At 39.7% G+C, this 19,342-nt stretch overlaps 1 protein-coding gene across 2 annotated transcripts; it reads right to left on the reverse strand.

Annotated features, from left to right (window-relative positions):
* saga (S-antigen; retina and pineal gland (arrestin) a) lies at positions 1–16,822 on the reverse strand. 2 transcript variants are annotated; one of them, XM_039816390.1, is made up of 17 exons: positions 16,692–16,822; positions 13,969–14,052; positions 12,713–12,773; positions 12,008–12,052; positions 10,366–10,565; positions 9,193–9,252; positions 9,037–9,104; positions 8,201–8,336; positions 7,183–7,267; positions 5,977–6,049; positions 5,384–5,521; positions 5,174–5,251; positions 3,880–3,894; positions 3,180–3,232; positions 2,947–2,956; positions 1,444–1,555; positions 701–815 (listed from the first exon to the last, which is right to left on the reverse strand). In XM_039816390.1, the coding sequence occupies exons 2-17, from the start codon at positions 14,014–14,016 to the stop codon at positions 813–815; spliced, it is 1,185 nt and encodes a 394-aa protein (XP_039672324.1). In that variant the 5' UTR covers positions 14,017–14,052; positions 16,692–16,822; the 3' UTR covers positions 701–812. The 2 variants fall into 2 exon arrangements, with proteins under 2 accessions (XP_039672322.1, XP_039672324.1); XM_039816388.1 differs by lacking the exon at positions 1,444–1,555 and having other exon boundaries at positions 1–815.
* Between the last annotated feature and the right edge of the window lie 2,520 nt (positions 16,823–19,342).

A 19,342-nucleotide genomic window follows, 5' to 3' on the forward strand; every position in this document is an offset into this window, starting at 1 on the left:
TGAGAAGGGATCAATCAGCTTTTATTTCCAAACTGCACCGTTGCACAGAGCATCTCATCTCCTTTAACTGCTGAGTACAGATTATGTTTTTACGTACATGTTGCTAAAGTAAATCTAAACTCAGCAGCAGCAGATTTACAGTCCGATCATTTCCTCCAGAGCCGAGCCAAATGGAAACTCGGCGTCTGAATGGTGACACAATTTATCAATTGTTCACTGATTGTAAAAAACGAACATATAACTAGTGATGTTGTCTCAAAATGCTTTGGATCTAAAAATGCAGTTAAGAGTCCTATTCTTACAAATTACTTTACAAGGATTCATCTATTCAAGGACCATATCAGATTTAGCTACAGTATTAAACTGCTTTAAATTAGCTTCCAACCTCAATATTATTATCCAAGACACATTCAGGCAATGACGTCTGCACATTAAGTCAGCGTGTTTATATTTATATATTTTATAATATAATATTATACTTATATTAGACACCACTCCTATGGGATGATCATGTTGTTTTGTGTCTGCTGGATGTGGAAATAAGTAGCTGTCTGCTAACATCTAAACTTTTGCAGGCACGTTCCTTTAATTAAGTCTAAAGCTACTTTTAGCACAAACTCGAGGTGACTTAAACTTCCAGCGGTCTTATTTACAGCCGTCGTCACTCTGGCCGACTCTCCGTCTTTCTCCTTTATTTCTCTTTGGGCTCCATGTCGTCACCGCCCGACACGTTTCCATCTTCGTCCTCGTCATCGACCATCCCCTTCAGGTAGGAGCGTTTGAACTCCTGGAACTCAAGCTCGTCCTCCTCCTCACTACAGACGACACAGATGGACGACAGCAGCGTTGGAGAAGAACTGCTAGCATTTACTGTCAGACTGTCAGAGTCAATAAATCAATCAATCACATGATAAATAAAAATTAGGTTGATAATTTTTCCGGCTGCGATAATTTCATGCTTGTTTATTTTCCTCGTCTCTCTCTCTACCAAAGAGACTGGATGACCACTTGATTCCTTAGCATAACGAGGAGTGAACCCTCTAGTCACTTGTCAGCTGCATGATCTCTGTGTGGGGAGGCGGGACTCCTGGCGTAGCCTACTACTGAGTGCAGCAAAAGAGCCGCGTGAGGAGAAAACGCTGGTTGAGAGTTGGAGGAATAAAACAAAAAAAAAGCCAAACACGACAGCTTCAGTGTGGGAGCACTTTGGATTCAAACCGAATGACCGAGGTGAACCACTTAACCTAAGCGAGCCGGTATGTCGCATTTGTTGTAAAACAGTAGCAACTAAACACGGCAACACAACAAACATGCATATGCACCTAAAACACAATCATCTGGTGCAGTTGGGCCGTCTCTGTCTTCCCAACAGTAAACAATAACTGGGGCGTTTAGTCGACAAACAAAGTACAAACAGGACAGTGCAAAATGGTGTGCACTCACAGACAGTGTAGCTCGCTTCATTGCTAAAGAGATGCTGTCCTTTAGTATCGTCGAAAAGCCGTCATTTCGGCGAATGTGCACTCTCTCTCTCTCGTCCTTGGTGCACACCCTGCTGTGGACATAGACTGAAATTCACTTTCGCTTTATTTGAACAAAGCTTTATGCTGGAGAAATTATTTTTAAAAAGCATTTTGCATATGGCCTGTTGAGACATCTGCTTCATCTCTTTGGCCCTCTTTATGTCTGAGCCTAATGTTTAAAATGCAATTTTGTTTACATCCATTTTATTTATTGTTTTGGTTGTGTCTGGCTTTTATTCCAGTGCATTTTTTGTTAACAGAGACTGAGAGTCCACGACAATATTATCGTTTATCGCAATGATTTCTGGGACAATTTATCGTCCAGCAAAATTTGTTACCGTGACAGGCCTACATAAAGCTGAAAACAGCCCTTTACGACGATGAACTGAAGCCGTTATCTCTGTTCTCTTTAAAGCCACCAGACTCCTTTGACAAAAACAGTAATTTTACCTCGCGGAACACAGGACTTGCTGCTCTACCACTGCCTCCACGAGTTAGTTGGATTCACTTTGGTGAACCAAAGTCACACAATAACACAAACTAACTGATCAAGGCAGTGCTAGACCAGCACCTCCAGTGAATCCTCTGATTTTGTAGCCAAGTTGGAACATTGAGTGGAGGGACTTCACGTAACGCCTTTTGTATTTACAACCAACTTGACCGTGAGTTTGCAGTGTGTTTAGCGATTGTTGCTGTAATTCTAAGCCAATAAAGTGTGTTCAGTCAGGTGGAGAGGACGGCAAGGTTGTTGTGTTTTTAGCGGTTCCTACAGTAATTCTAAGCCGAGCAAGTGTGTCAGTCAGTAGGAAACAGAGCTCCGCGTGAGCATGGGCTTTTATGACTGTCAATATAGCCAGAATCTAATGTTAGCTACTTCGCTGTGCTGTAAAGTAATGTCCCATGTGAGACAAGCATCTATCTGCTGTGGTCTCAGCCGTGAACGTCGAGTCTGGGGAGGAGGGGGGTGAGGGAGACTACTCTCTCCAGTATTTTGAATTTGTAGTGCAGTTACTATTTTAAACAGTGGCTGTCAGTATTACATATTGCACCTTTAATTAAACAACAAATGTAAAGTAGAAAAAAGGAGCATGAAGACACAGAAAAGCAAAAACACCAACAGAGGGAAGGGGATACTGCTGATGAAGACAGATATATAATAAGGCGCTGATAGAGGGATGAAGGCCTAAGAAAATAAGAGCTGATGAAATGGTAAAAGATCCTGGAACATGATCTTGTCTCTGGATGATTTGAACACACGAAAGCGTCACAATAAACAAAAATGTTGGTCTTCAGGCACAACGACTAGACAACCAGTCCTGTTCGATTATTAATTAGCTCCAATTGGGAATGATGATTCTTTGAGAGTCAAACACAACTAAAACTAATTAAAAGTAATATAAATTTGCTTGGAAAACCATCTTACTTCTCCTTCACTGTTGGCAGCGATAAAGAAAGGAAAGACAGGAAAGACCAAGGTTAAGTTTCTCCATTTTCATTCACCCAATAACAGAAATCATATTTAAACACATTCCTATACATGAATAAATACATCCGTTATAAACTAAATGTAGATGATACATGTAGTCAACAGAAGAACCAATAGAAGTGTTCATCTGCCGTAAAACTGAGAGAATGAAATGCTTGTCTGTGTCTTACCTGCATCAGGTTTAGGATGCATCAGTTTGAAGGGAACTTCCAGGCCAACCTCACTGCAACACAAACCAAAATGTTAATTAAAGATTTCACAATCATGTCAACAGTGTTCGACAAAGAGTGAAGGGCTGCACGATATTGACGAAATGTGATATTGCGATATCAATTATGAATATTGCGATATCGATATTAATTTTGATATTTTTAAACATATGTAAAATTACAAAGGTTATGGGAAAACACATCAAAATAGATTCATAATAAATTAAACAAGTTTTCTTACAACACAAGGTTTAGTTCAACTGACGGTCATATTGGACTGGTCCAACATGAATAAATAAATAAGGCCCATGTCCACAGAACAGGACAAGTTTTACTGGTTCTACAGTATTAAATATATAAATAAAGAGAAGAAGACACAACTTTTCTTTCTCTTCTCTGATTCGTTCCGTTTTGTTGTCTCTATTTCTTCACTTGCACTGTCACTATGCACATACGTGGTATGCTCCATAGGGTTTGTCACGTAGTGGACCCGTGCGCTGACGTGCACTGCTTTGGATTTCTCCTAATAACTTGCAAGGCAACTCAAGATATCTCTATATATCGTGCAACAATCGTACAAACATTTGTTTCTTCCGCATACTGTAATTTTTGTATCACTTTCTACAATTCTGCAGAAGAGAACAAGTAGACATGAACTCACCTTGATCCCATTATCCTTTGAGCCGCAGCAAATAGGGGGAAAAAACTGAATTATATTTCCATTTTAACGCAAACATTTGAAAGATGGAAACAGTCAGGAGGCGGCGAGTTCAAAGTCAACCCAAAATAAGCAACGTTTACACAATAGGAAGTTAATAAAGAATGTTAATTAAACATGCAATGAATGATTTTTATGTCAACTTGTTTGCAGCAGAAACAAGTTGTTGGACGTATCATTACAAAAACCAACTCCTGAGGGAAATATTTTTTACATTACATGTAATTTAGCTGATGCTTTTATCCAATTGCTGTATACAGTATGTCAGTGGTTGCACACCTCTGGAGCAACTATGGGTAAGTGTCTGGGACACACAGACACACTCCCAAAGACACACACGCCAACCCGTTCTCATTCCGAACTCGTAAAATAAGTACGTTTGGTCAGTGTCCTTCAGCGTGTGATGCGACGAAAAAGGCACCCTTCGGCGTATTTGTGTAACGTACTGGGGAGAGCCGCAGTTGGATGAGATTTAGCGAGTGGTATGTAATGGGAAATTGCTGGGTAAGGACGGTGGTTAGGGTGGTGGATGGGTAAAACACCGGACTTTCACTCAGGAAACTCAGGTTCGCGCCCTGCGTGTGGCGTTTTGTTTCCCCGTCTCCGGCGTGTGTTTCCCGGCTTTTGAGGCGTCCTTTCCCCGTTGTTTTTCTCCTAAACCCAACCTCCGCAATTCCGTTATTGTCGCGCTTCACCCGCGGTGTGTTTCCCGGCTTTTGAGGCATCCTTTCCCCGTTGTTTTTGTCCTAAACCTCCGCGATTCCGTTCACCCGTCCCGACCAAGCACGTCAAAAGGGACGAAAAAGGGACGGCAATAGTGGCGACCAAGCACGTTTACATGAGACGCTAAAGGAGACTTTTAACGTCAAATAAGAACGAGAAAAGCTCCTGACCGAACGTCCTTATTTTACGAGTTGGGTGTGAGAATGTGTTGCACACGCACACACAAACAGTGCGTTTCACTATCTTTGTGGGGACCCGTCATTGACATAATGCATTCCCTAGCCCCTTACCCTAACCTTAACCATCACAACTAAATGCCTAACCTTAACCCTAACCATAACCTAATTCTATCCCTAATCCTACAACCAAGTCTTAACCCTTAAACAGCCCTTTAAAGTTGTGGGGTCCAGCATTTTGGCCCCACAAAGCTATCCGGACCCCACAAGTATACTGGACTCCCGGTTTTTGGACCCCACAAATATAGTTAAACAAGAACACACACACACACACTTACCCTCCGACGATGAGCTTCACCATGACTCTGTATGAAACCATGATCCCCATAACTTCCTTCAGAACACCTTCCTTGATACTGAAAGAGAAGAAAAACACAATTTAATAAAAGACATTAATCTGCCGCGATGACTGAGCTGTCCTTTAGATCCGTGATTGATCCATCCGTCCATACATCCATTAGATCCATCTAACGTTTGTGTTTGCTCACATGCTCGATGATGCCAGGTTGGTGTCTTCATGCTTCAGTTTGCCGTCCAGAGCGATGCCCTTCCTCTCAGTGTTGTTGGCCAGCAGAGGCAGCAGCTTGTAGACTTTCTGCAGAGTCGCTCCGGGAGACACCGAATCCCTGAGACATGAAGACACAGATACACATTCAACTTTAGGAAGACACACAGAGTACAGCAAACCAAGAGGTATACCAACAAAACACAACACTAACTTATAGGATCACTTTGAGCTTTTAAAACTCAGTTCACAGTTGAATTTAGTGAGACGTGAGGACGATTTAGGGAAGCTAAATCAGACATTTTGCTTCAAAATTTGATGAAAAGCAACATAAATGTTATCCTGCATAATTTTCCTTCTGGTGGTAGAGACTTTGTCGATGGAGTTTGGAGTGGAGTTTATACAACCAGAAATACATATTTTTTTCTTTTTTTTTAAGCTGTAATTTCAACGTGCTGTGACTGGGCTGTAAACGTGATGATCCGTTTTTCTTTTTGTTATGAACAAATGAATAAACTGTGATGATAAAAACTCTCTTTGTAATGTCTGTTAAATGTAGTGTGAGCCGTGCATTACCCGGTTTCCTCGATGGCCACAGATTTGACGTAGCTGTCGTTGGAGTACAATACCACATTGGCGATCTGATCCACTGAGGAGGACAAGAACAAACATGACTCATCAGATACATTTACACTTGTTCAGGCAACAAAAGGCCAAATGTGGAGATGCTCTACAGCAGTGTTTCTCAAATGGGGGTATGTGTCCCCCTAGTGGTACACTGGAGGACTGCAGGAGGACACACTGGAGGACTGCACAAATGGGGGTATGTGTCCCCCTAGGGGTACACTGGAGGACTGCACGGGGTACGTGTCCCCCTAGGGGTAATCTGGAGGACTGCAGGGGGTACATGTCCCCCTAGGGGTAATCTGGAGGACTGCAGGGGGTACGTAAGATTTTTTACAAAATGTTTTTCAGATACAAGGCTGTTGTACCAGACCATTGTACCTCTTTATAGAGACTTTTTTCTACCAAAAATGTGATGTTTTTGTCGCCTTCTTTGGACATATTCCTTCCTTCCTTCCTTCCTTCCTTCCTTCCTTCCTTCCTTCCTTCCTTCCTTTTCCTTCCTTCCTTCCACTGTCTTTACTTTCTCCCAGTTTGTTGCTTTTTTCAAAGTTTTTGTAGCTGATTTTGAAGTTTGTCACTTTTTTTTATGTTTTTGTCACTAATTTTGACCTATTCTTGCCTTTCTTCCTTACGTTTTTCTACTGTCTCTGTTTTTTCTCAAAGTTTTTGTCGCTTATTTAAAAGTTTTTTCCCGCTTTTTTCTAAGTTTGTCACTTTTGTCGCTCTAGTGTTTCCTTCCTTCTTTCTACTGTTTTTTTCTCAATGTTTTTATTAGTATTTTTGACTTATTAATATATTCTTGCCTTAATTCCTTCTACCTTCTTTTTCCAAGGTTTTGTCTTTTTTTTAAATGTTTTGTCGCCTTTCTTCATCATCATTTAAATGTTTTCTAAGTCCAAGGCTGTTGTTTAGTAAATCTATTGCTGACATTGCTGTATCCTTCCTCTTCATAGAGACTTTTTTTTCTACCAATATATCTGCACTGGTTAGGGGGTACATGACTTAAAAATACTGTTCAAGGGGGTACATTATTGAAAAAAGCTTGAGAACCTATGGTCTACAGGCTTCATAACACTCTAATACATCTCCATATTACAGTGTGTGTCTGAACGTCCCTCCTGTTATACTGAATATAATATGAGCAGCCATGTTTACCAGAGACAATGATGTTCTTGATGTTTTTGCTGGAGTTGTTTGTGACGCTGACGTTCACTTTGATGACCTCACCGTGGTAGTAAATCTGGAAATGGGACACAAGGTTAGACAATGTAAACCACTATTATCATCTTTTCACACTACTTACACACGGTATATGCAGGAATCCTGAAGTTAAATCTCTAGAGACGAAGCTAAGGTTTGAGGCTAAATAACAGTGGATGTAAATCTCTGCAGCTATAGAACTCTCCTGCATGGACTTTAAATGTTCATAAACTACAGACTTCAGATCACTTATTATCATCAATGAATCCCACAAGGAAGATGACATTGTTTTTAAACAGAACGTAGGCGTAGAAATCATCACGTCTGGTAGATATAGTTGCTTATGTGACTGTTTAATACTTTTTAATGGTCTTCATTTTCGCTGAATTGATTTATCAACTTTTAATAGTTTTTAAGTCCCAGCAGAAAACCTTGTTATTTCCCCGTTTTACAAATTACAAAGTGTTTTACATATAGTTAACGAGCTGATCATAATCAGCCTTAAACTGGAGACAGAAATATAAAAAATAAAAAACATCTTGAGTTATAAAACAGTGTTTATCAAAGAATATAAAAAGACAACTCTTCTCATGATTATACATGATTATATTGTGTCAACGTTGTAGGCTGATATGCACTTTTTCCTACCCTATAGGTTACTTTGATGCTGCTATCCATGCACCTTGTACTGGTATCCAATTGTCCTTGTACTGTTACGGTTTTGTTGCAGTTGGACTGTGTGTAGAACTTGTATGTATTTATGTGTCTTGTAGTGTTTATATTTGCTGCACACCTAATCGCCCTTCAGGGACACAAATAAAGTTGAAGTTGAGATAAAGGTGTGACGAGCATAATGTGCACCAACCGTTAATAATTTGATCCACTGAAAAAAAGTTTTCCTGACTGACGGCCTGAAAGAAAAACATTCACTACGTTGTGCTTTGAGCTAAAGATAACCGTGAAGAACACCCACCTCTTTGTCCAGACTGGCCTTGAGGTGCAGCTGTTTATCTGACATGACAAAGTCCTTGGGGGTATCAACAGAGGGCTGCACTCCCTCGCTGTCTGGAGCGTATTGGACCTTCCTGAGCAACAGCTTCACTGTGCTCCTGTTGGTAAAACCAGAGAGAGAAATATATAGAAATAATAAAAATGTACAAGTCTGGGTCAGACTTAGTTTCTTATACTGACTGGTGCTATTTCAGTGTTATGAATAAAGTAGTCTATATCCACAACGTTCTACTTTTGGGATTGTTCAGGTGCCGTCAGATATTTCGCCAGATATATTTCATTTTGGCCGGATGTCCCGTCCGCCTCCACTCTCTTATTGTGGCATTCTAACCTCTGGTGGATTTCTGAGGACTCTGGTTAACTTCTCCCCAGATCTCTGCAGGGTAAATCCAGACAGCTAGCTAGACTATCTGTCCAATCTGAGTTTTCTGTTGCACAACTAAAACAACTTTTGAACGTACACCTGTTCCACCAAAACAAGTTCCTTCCTGAGGATATTTTGCAAAGGCACTGAGGCTCCGTCCAGAGCTTAGCACCACTCTAGACAATTGTGATTGGTTTAAAGAAATGCCAATAAACCAGAGCAGGTTTCTCTCCCATCCAGGAATGCTGTGTGGACTAGCCAGACCTTCCTCCACAGCGCTGTGGAGGAGGAAGGTCTGGCTATAAGAGACTATGAATAAATTGGCCTAGAGGGGCCTTGCAGTTCTTTTTGTTTAAATATCCTGTGGATGATACACACTTTAAGTTGCGTGACTTCCATAATCTTGAAGTCAGGACGGATCAGCTGAGACTCACCGTTTGCGTACCTTAGCGTCCTGGCTCTCAGCACTGAACGCTTTGATCTCAAACTCCACGGCACATTGCTGCAGAAGTAGAGAGAAAGTGTTGTCACCATCCTGTGATGGGTTCACTTCATCAGAACTGGTTTGAATTTCCAGTCGAGGATCTTACCTTGCCGACATCATTGGGCCCTGGCTGGAGAGCCACTGAGCAAGGCAGGTTGTCAGGAAACTGAGAAGACACAATGTCAATCAATCTTTACTTACAGGAGGCTTTTTGTGCAAACACATGCAACGAAATGCACTTTAACTTAAAAATGAGATAAAATACAATTCAAGTTAAATGTTTCAGGGCTACGGTTATTTTCTTTGTTGATTAATCTGTCTGGTTGATTGATTAATCTGTCTGGTCTCTAAAATGTCAGAAAATGGTGAAAAACGTGGATCAGTGTTTCCCAAAAAGCCCAAGATGACATCCTCAAATGTCTTGTTTTGTTCACAACTCAAAGATATTCAGTTTCCTGTCCCAGAGGAGAGAAGAAACTAGAACAATATTCATATTTAACAAGCTGACAGTTTTCACCAGAGAAGTTTTACCGTTTTATTGACTCAAACTGATTAATCAATTATCAAAACAATTGGCGATTCATTCTTGTTTGACAACTAATCGATTAATCTTTGCAGCTTTAATAACAAGCAAAAATTAGAATAACTTAAAGTCTTTAGGCGAGGCATCTTTATTTGTATAGCACATTTAGGCTTGTAACTATTATTGCATAATCGTCTAATCGCATTTTTTTTTTAATGTTGTTTCATTGTTTAACCGCAATTAACTGCGTGTTAACTAATTGTGACTGTTGATGTTTTATGATAATAAAGAGGCGTGTTTACTTCTTCATAGGCTGTGTAATTGTGTTATTATATTATCTGGGGTCACATAATAGTAATGTAACCAAAAGATGTATCCTTTGATTCATTCAAAATTTTACTTGTTTAAAAAAGTAGTACATTAATTTGCCTGAAAGAGACAATTATATTGTAAATGGCAATCCAGTGTTTCTGAAAACACCCCACTTTCTAAGTTTTTGTTGCTGTTTTTGAAGTTTCTCTTTTTTAAAGTTTTTGTCGCTTTTTGTCACTATTTTTGACCTGTACTTTCTTTCCTTCCTTCTGTCTTCTTTTTTCTCCAGTTTGTCAAAGGTTTTGTCGCTTTTTTCAAAAACAATTGTCTTCCTTGCTTCTGTTTTTTTTTGCTTCCATTTGAATTGAAAACACAATGCAAATGGGGTACATTATTGAAAAACCTTTTGAGAACCTCTGCTCTACATCAGTCATCACATCTCACCTCAAAGAAGAATGGGTAGGCGTTGTTGCCCAGCTTGTGCAGCAGCTTGGCCTGCATCCTGGTGTGGACTCCCTTCTCGAGGTCCTGCAGAGGCGGGTACACCTGGCGGGTGGCCAGGTACAGCTCCCTGCGGAAGGCGATTCCCATCACGTCCATGTCGTCTCTGCCGTACCGGAAGGTGCAGGACAGGGTGACGAACACTGGAGGCAGAGTAGAGACACTGTTACTGTGATGAATGGCTGACAACAAATATTCTAAATTCAAATATATACTCAATTAGTGAAATATATATTTGAATATTATAAGAGAGTTAAAAAACGGCAATACAGCGGCTATCTGAGTCGTGCGATTGTACGTGGGCTGCTTCAAACGTTCAGCCTTAGCTCAGCCAGTCGTGAAGAGGACAAAGAAGACGACCTGAAGACGACATAAAGATGCTAACGTAAATCTTCAACTGCAGAGATGAGAAAATATCGTCGGAGAAATTCATGGAAAGGCAAGAGACTCGGTTGTTTATGACCAAATTACGAACAGCTCCGTGACGGTGGTATAATCTGCTGAGTCATTTTCTGTCTCCTGCATGCTGAAGAGAGAGAGACAGAGACAGTCAGAGAGACAGAGAGAGAGAGAGAGAGAGAGAGAGAGAGAGAGAGAGAGAGAGAGAGAGAGAAACTTGGAAAATATCCAAGATCAAAAAGTAGAACTGAAAATGGAGAGAAACTGGAATCATTTATGTATCCGTACATCTATCTTATTTTAAAGTGTATTTTCAGTAGGATTTTTAATCGTATGTGTTACTCCACTGTACATTTTTGTTTTAATTAAAACCTTTCTTGGGGGAAATGTTTAAATTACATGAGTTATGTGTGACAGCCAACATTATACCAGCTAAAGTGTGAATGTTTCCTCCATGATGAGATGTAATATGGAACAACGGTACCATTTCAAAATAAATCTGACATTTTCGTCACTTTTTTCAGCGTTCTTTTGTCTTTTTTTTTTTTTTTAAATGCTGTAAAATAGAATAAAACACCCAAATTCAATCAAGAGTGTACTTACTTGTCAAGAGCATTGTAGGGAACCATCCACGTTATTTTCTTTGACAATTTGGTTGAAAGAAACCCAAATTTCTGATATAGAAACTTTTTGAAAATTTGACCCAACAGGAGGATTAAAGCTACTTCAAGGGGAAATTAAACTTATTTATTAGAGATAGAGACTATAAACCACCATAAAGGCTTCATGTGTGCTGTAATAATGCTAAAGAGTGAGTGAGTGTGTGTGTGTGTGTGTGTGTGTGTGTGTGTGTGTGTGTGTGTGTGTGTGTGTGAGACTGTGTCTGAGTGTGTGTGAGACTGTGTGTGTGTGTGAGACCGTGTCTTTGTGTGTGTGTGTGTGTGTGTGAGACCGTGTCTGTGTTTGTGTGTGTGTGTGTGTGTGTGTGTGTGTGTGAGACCGTGTCTTTGTTTGTGTGTGTGTGAGACCGTGTCTTTGTTTGTGTGTGTGTGTGTGTGTGTGTGCCTGTGTGTGTGTGTGTGAACCGTGTCTTTGTTTGTGTGTGTGTGTGTGTGTGTGTGTGTGTGTGTGTGTGTGTGTGTGTGTGTGTGTGTGTGTGTGTGTGTGTGTGTGTGTGTGTGCTGACCTTTCCTCCGCTGCAGAGCCTCAGGATCAATGATGATGACTCCATCTAGTGGTGAGAAAAGGTCAAAGATCTTTAGGCAATTAGACACAGATGAAGATGATCAAAATGTGTTACAACTACTTAAATAAGCCTTCTTCATATGGTGCAAGAACTGTGTTTAGTCCAGTTTCTTATTTGAGTACAAGGATTTGTTTTCCTTGTACAAGCCACACAAATCCATTCTTTAGACTAAAATTAGCTGTAATAATTAGGGTGAATATGAGCAAACATAAATAAAGACAAAAAAATATATAAGCTAAGTTTGAGCCCAGAGACCCTGTTGAGATGCCAGACACTCTGAATATATTAAGCAGAATTAACAGCCAATTATTCACCAAATATTACAAAATATGTTTCACCCTCAATTAGGGCTGGGTATCGTTCAAATAACGTGACTTCGATACTGGTTCCTAAACGATAACTTCTTTTTATACCAATTTTTTAAAAATAAAAGAAAATGACTATCCTGACGTGGTCAGATTCTAGTCAGAATAGGAGGCTGATGCTGCTCCATTGGGCTGGGATTATGGGGCGTGTTTCAACCCAACCGGGAAAGAAATGTCTCTGCACTCAATTGGATAGACCTACAACCAATCAGAGCAACGGATAGACCTACAGTCAATCAGAGCAAGCGATAGACCTGCTGTTTTTCGTGGGAAAACTCACCCACTGGATCCACAGAGTCAACACGGTCGACAAAATCTCTTCTCCCCATGTAGACGCCAACCTGAGTCAGAAAAACAGATACTCTGGAAATGTGACACTTTGTAATTCTTAAAAGCAACGACCAGAGTGCTGTTAACATTATATCAATAGATTACAAACTAAAGCATCTTTAGACCATCAGCTCAACTGGGGGTATGTGTCCCCTGGAGGACTGCAGGGGGTACGTAAAAGTTTTTGCAAAATGTTTGTCATTTACATGGCTGTAGTTACCTCTACTGTCATTTTTCGCTTCAAGTTTGTTGCTTTTTAGTTTTTGTCTCCGTTTTTGAAGTCTGTCACTTTTTTTGAAGGTTTTGTCATTTGTTTTGACCGATTCTTGCCTTTCTTCCTTTCTTTTTTCTACTGGCTTTTTTTCTTCAAAGTTTTTGTCACTTTTTCAAAGTTTGTTGTTTATTTGAATTTTTTGTCCCTTTTGTCGCCCTAGTCTGGCCTTCCTTCGTTCTACTGTGTTTTTAAAAAAAAGTTTTTATTACTATTTTCGACCTATTCTTGCCTTCTTTCTACCGTCTTTTTCCAAATTTTTGTCTCCGTTTTCCATCATCATCTAAATGTTTTCCAGGTTCAAAGCTGTTGTTGGGTGTAAATATGTTGGTGGGGTGTTTTTTTTTTTTTTTTTAAAGAGTTTTTTTCTAAAAAAAAAAAAAAAAAAAAATATTTTTTAAAATATTTTTTTTTTTTTTTTTTAAAAAATTTTTTTTCCTACCAAAAATTATTTGCGTTGATTAGGGGGTACATGGCTTAGAAAAACTATTCAAAGGGGGAACATTACTGAAAAAAGCTTGAGAACCACTGGTTCAGACCATTATTGAGTCATAAATCACTGACAAAAACATTCACCTGAATACATACTGATTAAATCATCTATCTTTTTAGCTGTTAAGACTTTGGTGCATTAAACATTAAGGTTAGATATGTAGTAGATTAACATAAACATTTGAGCAGCAGTCACCAGTTTAATTTGGCAAAAAGCTGTCACTCAAACTCAGTTCAGCTCACGCTGTACTGACTTTGTGTCGACCTCAAGCAGCTCAACTACTTTACAGAATTAAACTCACTGATACGGAAAAATTCACCAAAAGACATTTACACTTTTTTTTTTTGCTGCATAAATTTACTAATCCGCTGTATCTGAGGTCATGATCTCCTTTACTGTCAAACTATAAACTGAAGAACTTCCAGTCAGATATTTCACTCACCGAATTGTCCTTGCAAATCTTCTTGTAAACAACATTTTTTGGAGTCATGTTGGTGCAGATTCGAGGGCAGCGAGTGAGCAGCGCCTGACAGAAAGACAAGAGACACAAACATCTTGATTTAGCTCTGGTGTGTGTGTGTGTGTGTCGTCGTTATTGTAACTTTTTTCGTCGTTTCTGTTAGTTTTTTTTTCCCCTTTTCACAATGTTTTTGTTACTTTTCTTCTGCGCTTTTTTGACGTTTTTGATGTTCTTTTCCCAGACGTTTTTAAGCTTTTTCCATCATTTTTGTGACTATTTTCAACGTTCTTTTATCAATTTTCTTTCAAATGTAATAAAATTAAATAAAACACCCAAATTCAATGAAAGTAGTGAACTGATCATTTATTTTACTTATAAAGAGCGTTGTATGGAACCATCCACGTAATGTTTTTGGACATTTTCGTTGATAGAAACACAAATTTCTGATATAGAAACTTTTAGAAAATGGGTCATATTTCAGGGTTAATATTATATGTGGCATTTTCTTTTGCGAGGTGCAAATGTTCCACCAAAACAAGTTCCTTCCTGAGACTATATAGCAGAGCCACTGTCGCTGCGTCCGGAGCTTAGCGCCGTCCAAGACGATTGTGATTGGTGTAAAGAAATGCAAACAACCCAGAGTGTTTTTTTTCTTCTATCCCAGAATGCATCAGGGGTGTAGCCAGACGTTACTCCGCAGTACTGTGGGGATAGAGCCGGCAATGCGAGACTATCTGTATATAAATAAAGGAGTTCCCCTTGTTGAGTTAATTGAGTTGAGACGGCTGAGAGATTTAACTCTGCTGAGCTTCCTAATCCTTTTAAAACCTTCTCAGATGGGTTTCACCTCTCCCCTACTACACAACTAATCACACTAACTCACTCCATGCAGGCTCTCTGATTTACTGTTGTTGTGTTGGAATCAACTAAAATAATCAAACGGTTCACAAAGTGCGAAAGTCTGCATGTTTACTGCACATTTAGCTATACATTAAATGAAAATAACAACTTCTGTCATTATATACAATTTATCTTGTATTTTTTGTCTTTGCAGCAAGACAAGCTCCATCCTAATTGCTTCCAAGTCCAATATTGTCAGTGGTGTAGTCTAATGTATTGTAATGGATTTATTGAACCACATGTACATATATAAATATTTGGGGGGCATATCAAAAGTGTGGGGTCTGGGTGTCCTCCCCCAGGCTTATTTTGAGCATCAAAGACTTAATTTCTTGCATTCTGATACACTTTTATGCACCGATTTATGGTGGCAATACCTTTATTTTATTCTATGAGAAGGAAAACACAGATGACATTCAAAATATATCAAAAATATAATGGAATATAAAGCAGTAAGAGGGCTTTCACATCAGGGACCTGAGCCTGGATCACACAAGTTGACCCCAAAGCAACAAGGACAAAATAAAATAGGCTACTTATGTTAGTCTTAAATGTGCAGTGAAGGGAGGATACTGCCGTTAGTGTAGGCGGAGCATTTGGGCCCGGTCGCTACACACACACTACACACCACACTACGCACACACTACGCACTACACACTACACTACGCACACACTAAGCACTACACTACGCACACACTACACTACGCATACACTACGCTACGCACACACTACGCACTGCGCTCAGCGAGGAGCGTGTCGATGAAAGATGAGAGAAGTCTCTCTGCGTGTTCTGCAGTGTTAGTTAAATTGCTGTCACATTACTCGACTTGTATTTGTGAATACAAATATCTGAAGTGAAAGTTCTGTCACAAGACTATGTTGTTGCGTGTCACTGCACATTTTTAAGTGGGTATATGGAAATCCTGGAGATTTCTTAGTGGGTATGCTGCGTATCACATAGACTACACCACTGACTCTTGTCAAGAAAATATACTTTAAATCACCCAGAGTCACAGATTTATCACAGAGAGTTTCACAAGATGACCAACAAACATCATCATCTGTCCCCAAACCCTCCATCTGGATTAATCATTCTCTACTTTTGAGTCTTTGTTTGTTATTACGTCCCAGAAATCATGTTTCCTTTATTGAGGGACAGTGCATATTAAAGACATGTCTGTAAATATGCCAGATTTAGCTAAAAGAAATCTGAACATAAATCAACTTCTTTCCCACAGATATATGTATATTGTCTTTAGGATGGTGGAGCTAATTTTAGATTTTCAGGACTTAAAACATGTTAAAATATTCTTCTGTCATACTCACATCTTTGCCCACACATAGATATAATGCATGAGCATTGTATATATTTTATCTTGTGTAAATTATTTCCAAGTCAAATCGAGTCAACACAATTTCATTTAAATCACTGAAAGTCACAGATTTATCTGAGAGCTTCAAAACATAAACCACAAACATCATCATCTGTTCTTAAACCCTCGATCTGGATTAATCATTCTCCACTTTTGAGTCGTTGTTATCAAGTAAATCCATACAGATTAAATCAAGTCAGAACACAAAAATGAATCTTGTTCCCCCACAAATAAATTTACATTTTCTTTAAGATGTTGGACTTTATACAAAGAAACTATTTGCATATCAGATCCTGCTCTCTGCTTTTACCATTTTATTGAAAGTTTTATCCCTCTAACGTTTCGGATTTTCAGGACTAAAACACACAAAAGGACTCAGAAGATGTGAAATGTGTCTCGGCGTAGATGTGTGTTAGGGTCAGAGAGACTCACCTGTGTTGCAGCAGAGGAAGAAGACGTGTTGTTGGATGAGAGGGGGAGACGGCCGTCGGTCAGAGGAGCTCTATATGTAAACAGCCCATCATCCTCTGTCAGCCAATCAGGTCACCCGGCTGTGAACTTTGCTAAACCTGCAGTACTCAAGCTGACCCTCCTCCTCCTCTAGAAGCCAAACAGACAGACACACAGACAGACACACACACACACACACACACACACACACACACACACACACACACACACAGACAGACAGACAGACTTTCTGTGAATGAGCCGACTGAGAGGATTGAAGCTGGTTCCCCCTCAGTCAGCACAACACGGCCAGATTAGAGAGAGAAAGAAAGAGAGAGAAAACACATTATTGTTTAAACACGTTTCCTGAAACTACAGCTAAATTCCTCAAAGCTGAAAAAGAGTTATACATACAGACATAATCATGTTGTTCCAAGTTATTCCAATATTCCAAAATAAAGCACAAAACCGTGTTCTCTTCTTTCTCATTTAATTCGTTCTACCAGTGGGTCTATAAAGGGTCAGATTAGACACATTAAGGGAGAGAGGGAGAGATCTGACGCCTGATCGACAGGCAACCAAATGTCACCAAGCATTACCTTAAATAAAATTACAGATTTCTCAGTTTTGAACATTATTGGAAACATTTGGGATAACAACTCAATATAATTATTTTTTTTTTTACATTGTAATGGGGAAATCTTAATGCTGATCTCATGAATCATTTATACACATAGCTACGAAAAGTAAAACACTGTAATTAATACTGTCAGCACCACATTGGCCGGCGGTCACCTAATTTGTAGGATATCATACACATTGTTGTGCATACATTTTCGTGCGTTACCATACGAACCTGTTAATGAATGTGTTTAAGGTTATATATTATAATTCAAAATTTGTGTGAACAGGCAGCAAAATAAAGATGTGTTCAGACGTCTGGGTCCAGAGTGAGGCAGCCTGAAGGTTGAACAGCAGGTTTGATCCGGTTTACAGTTAATTTGACGACGTCTATAGATAGATGGAGTGATGCTGTGGAGATTTAATCCGCTGTTCTGCCTGTCAGCAAGTAAACTGACAGAGGTGGATTATCGCCCTGCAGAACATTAATCATCATTATTACACAAGAGATTACAATACACACACACACACACACACACACACACACACACACACACACTGAAATGCATGTGCAGGATACAACCTATGTCGTCTGGTAATTTGAGATGCACTTTACTTTATTTCACACATTCACGATATATGTGATGATAGTTACAACCAGTATAAGGACATTTTTAAGTGACCGTCCTTACACAGAAAACAACCATATAGGTTTATTGCACAAGTAGCCTTCAACGACCCATATTTACATTTGTTGACCACATCTAGAGGCCGCTAGCCTGGAAATCCAGACCCAAATCCGAAAGATTAAGGGTCTGGGTATGAGTAATGAAAATGGCCCAACTCGAGCTGCGGCACCAAGCATGCATTTGAAAATATCACTGCACGCAATTAGATAACACGACGACCAATGAATTTACTGACTGATTCCGGACTTCAACGGACGTCGTTATCTGTTTAGCTCGCCTCTGGCCCTCCTATATCGGATACACCAATGTGATTGGTGCAGCTCAGCTCCAAGGGCATGGGCAATGAGCATCATTACTCATTGCCAGAGTGACTCGCTGAGCAAATTCAAATTGTGCTCTCACGAGAACTCCATGAAGAATTTCCAGGTTAAGTGGCTGCAGTAATTCTCACGAAAGCAAAACAGGAAGTAAGGTGAGGAAGTATTGGTGTGCTAAATATCCTGGTAAGGAGGTCGGTTGGGGGGGGTTGATGGGTCAAACAAACACAGGACTTTTCACCCAGAAGACTGCGTCCCGGCGTGTGAGGTGTCCTCCCCCGTTGTTTTTTTCCTAAACCCAACCTCCGCTATCCCGTTATTGTTGTGCGTCACCTGCGGCCGTGTCCCGGCGTGTGAGGTGTCCTCCCCGGGGTGTGGTGTTTGCTTTCCCCATTAATCTCTGTATATATATATATATATATATATATATATATATATATATATATGTAGCCCCACGAAAACAAACGACAAAAAACGTCCCTTGAACGCGCGTATCAATAGATTAAAAATAACGTGATCATTTCACAAACTGCCGTGAGACCGGGTTGCCCGTTTAAAGATTTATAAAGTAAACAACAAGTTTATGGAACAAATGGAGCTGCATCCCTTTCTGTGTCCTGTGCTTAACTGGAAGTGAAGTAACGTTTGAGTTTAACCCAACCACCATCTTTTTCTAAACTTTACTAAGTAGTTCTTGTGCCTAAACCAAACCAAACTGGGACCAAAAGCCAACGGTCGCTTTTGGAAGTTAATAGACTTTTAAGGACAAGTCTGTGACGTCACCTTACGTCCTCATTTTAGTAGTTTTACGTGACTCATTTTAAGTCAAACCCTAATGTTTCACTAACAATAACTAAGTATTTGTGTTACTTAAATGTAACTATTTCTGTTTCACAACGTTTACTACATTTACGTTTAATAAACATTACATATACGTGTTTAAAACGGCCACCTTGCCGCCATAAATATAACAGTCATATATGAAGTTTTGGGAGTCAATGACATT

The sequence above is a fragment of the Perca fluviatilis genome, chromosome 11 (genome assembly GCF_010015445.1).
Source record: "Perca fluviatilis chromosome 11, GENO_Pfluv_1.0, whole genome shotgun sequence".
Taxonomy (NCBI): domain Eukaryota; kingdom Metazoa; phylum Chordata; class Actinopteri; order Perciformes; family Percidae; genus Perca; species Perca fluviatilis.

What these genes read in the sequence shown, in the direction of transcription:
- saga (XM_039816388.1), bottom strand. Translation starts at nt 14,016, where the DNA reads ATGACTCCAAAAAATGTTGTTTACAAGAAGATTTGCAAGGACAATTCG. An exon ending in CCTACCCATTCTTCTTTGAG is followed by an intron (nt 9,253 to 10,365) that starts GTGAGATGTGAT and finishes GTGTCTTCTCAG; the next exon opens with TTTCCTGACAACCTGCCTTG. An exon ending in GACGCTAAGGTACGCAAACG is followed by an intron (nt 8,337 to 9,036) that starts GTGAGTCTCAGC and finishes TTTTACCAACAG; the next exon opens with GAGCACAGTGAAGCTGTTGC.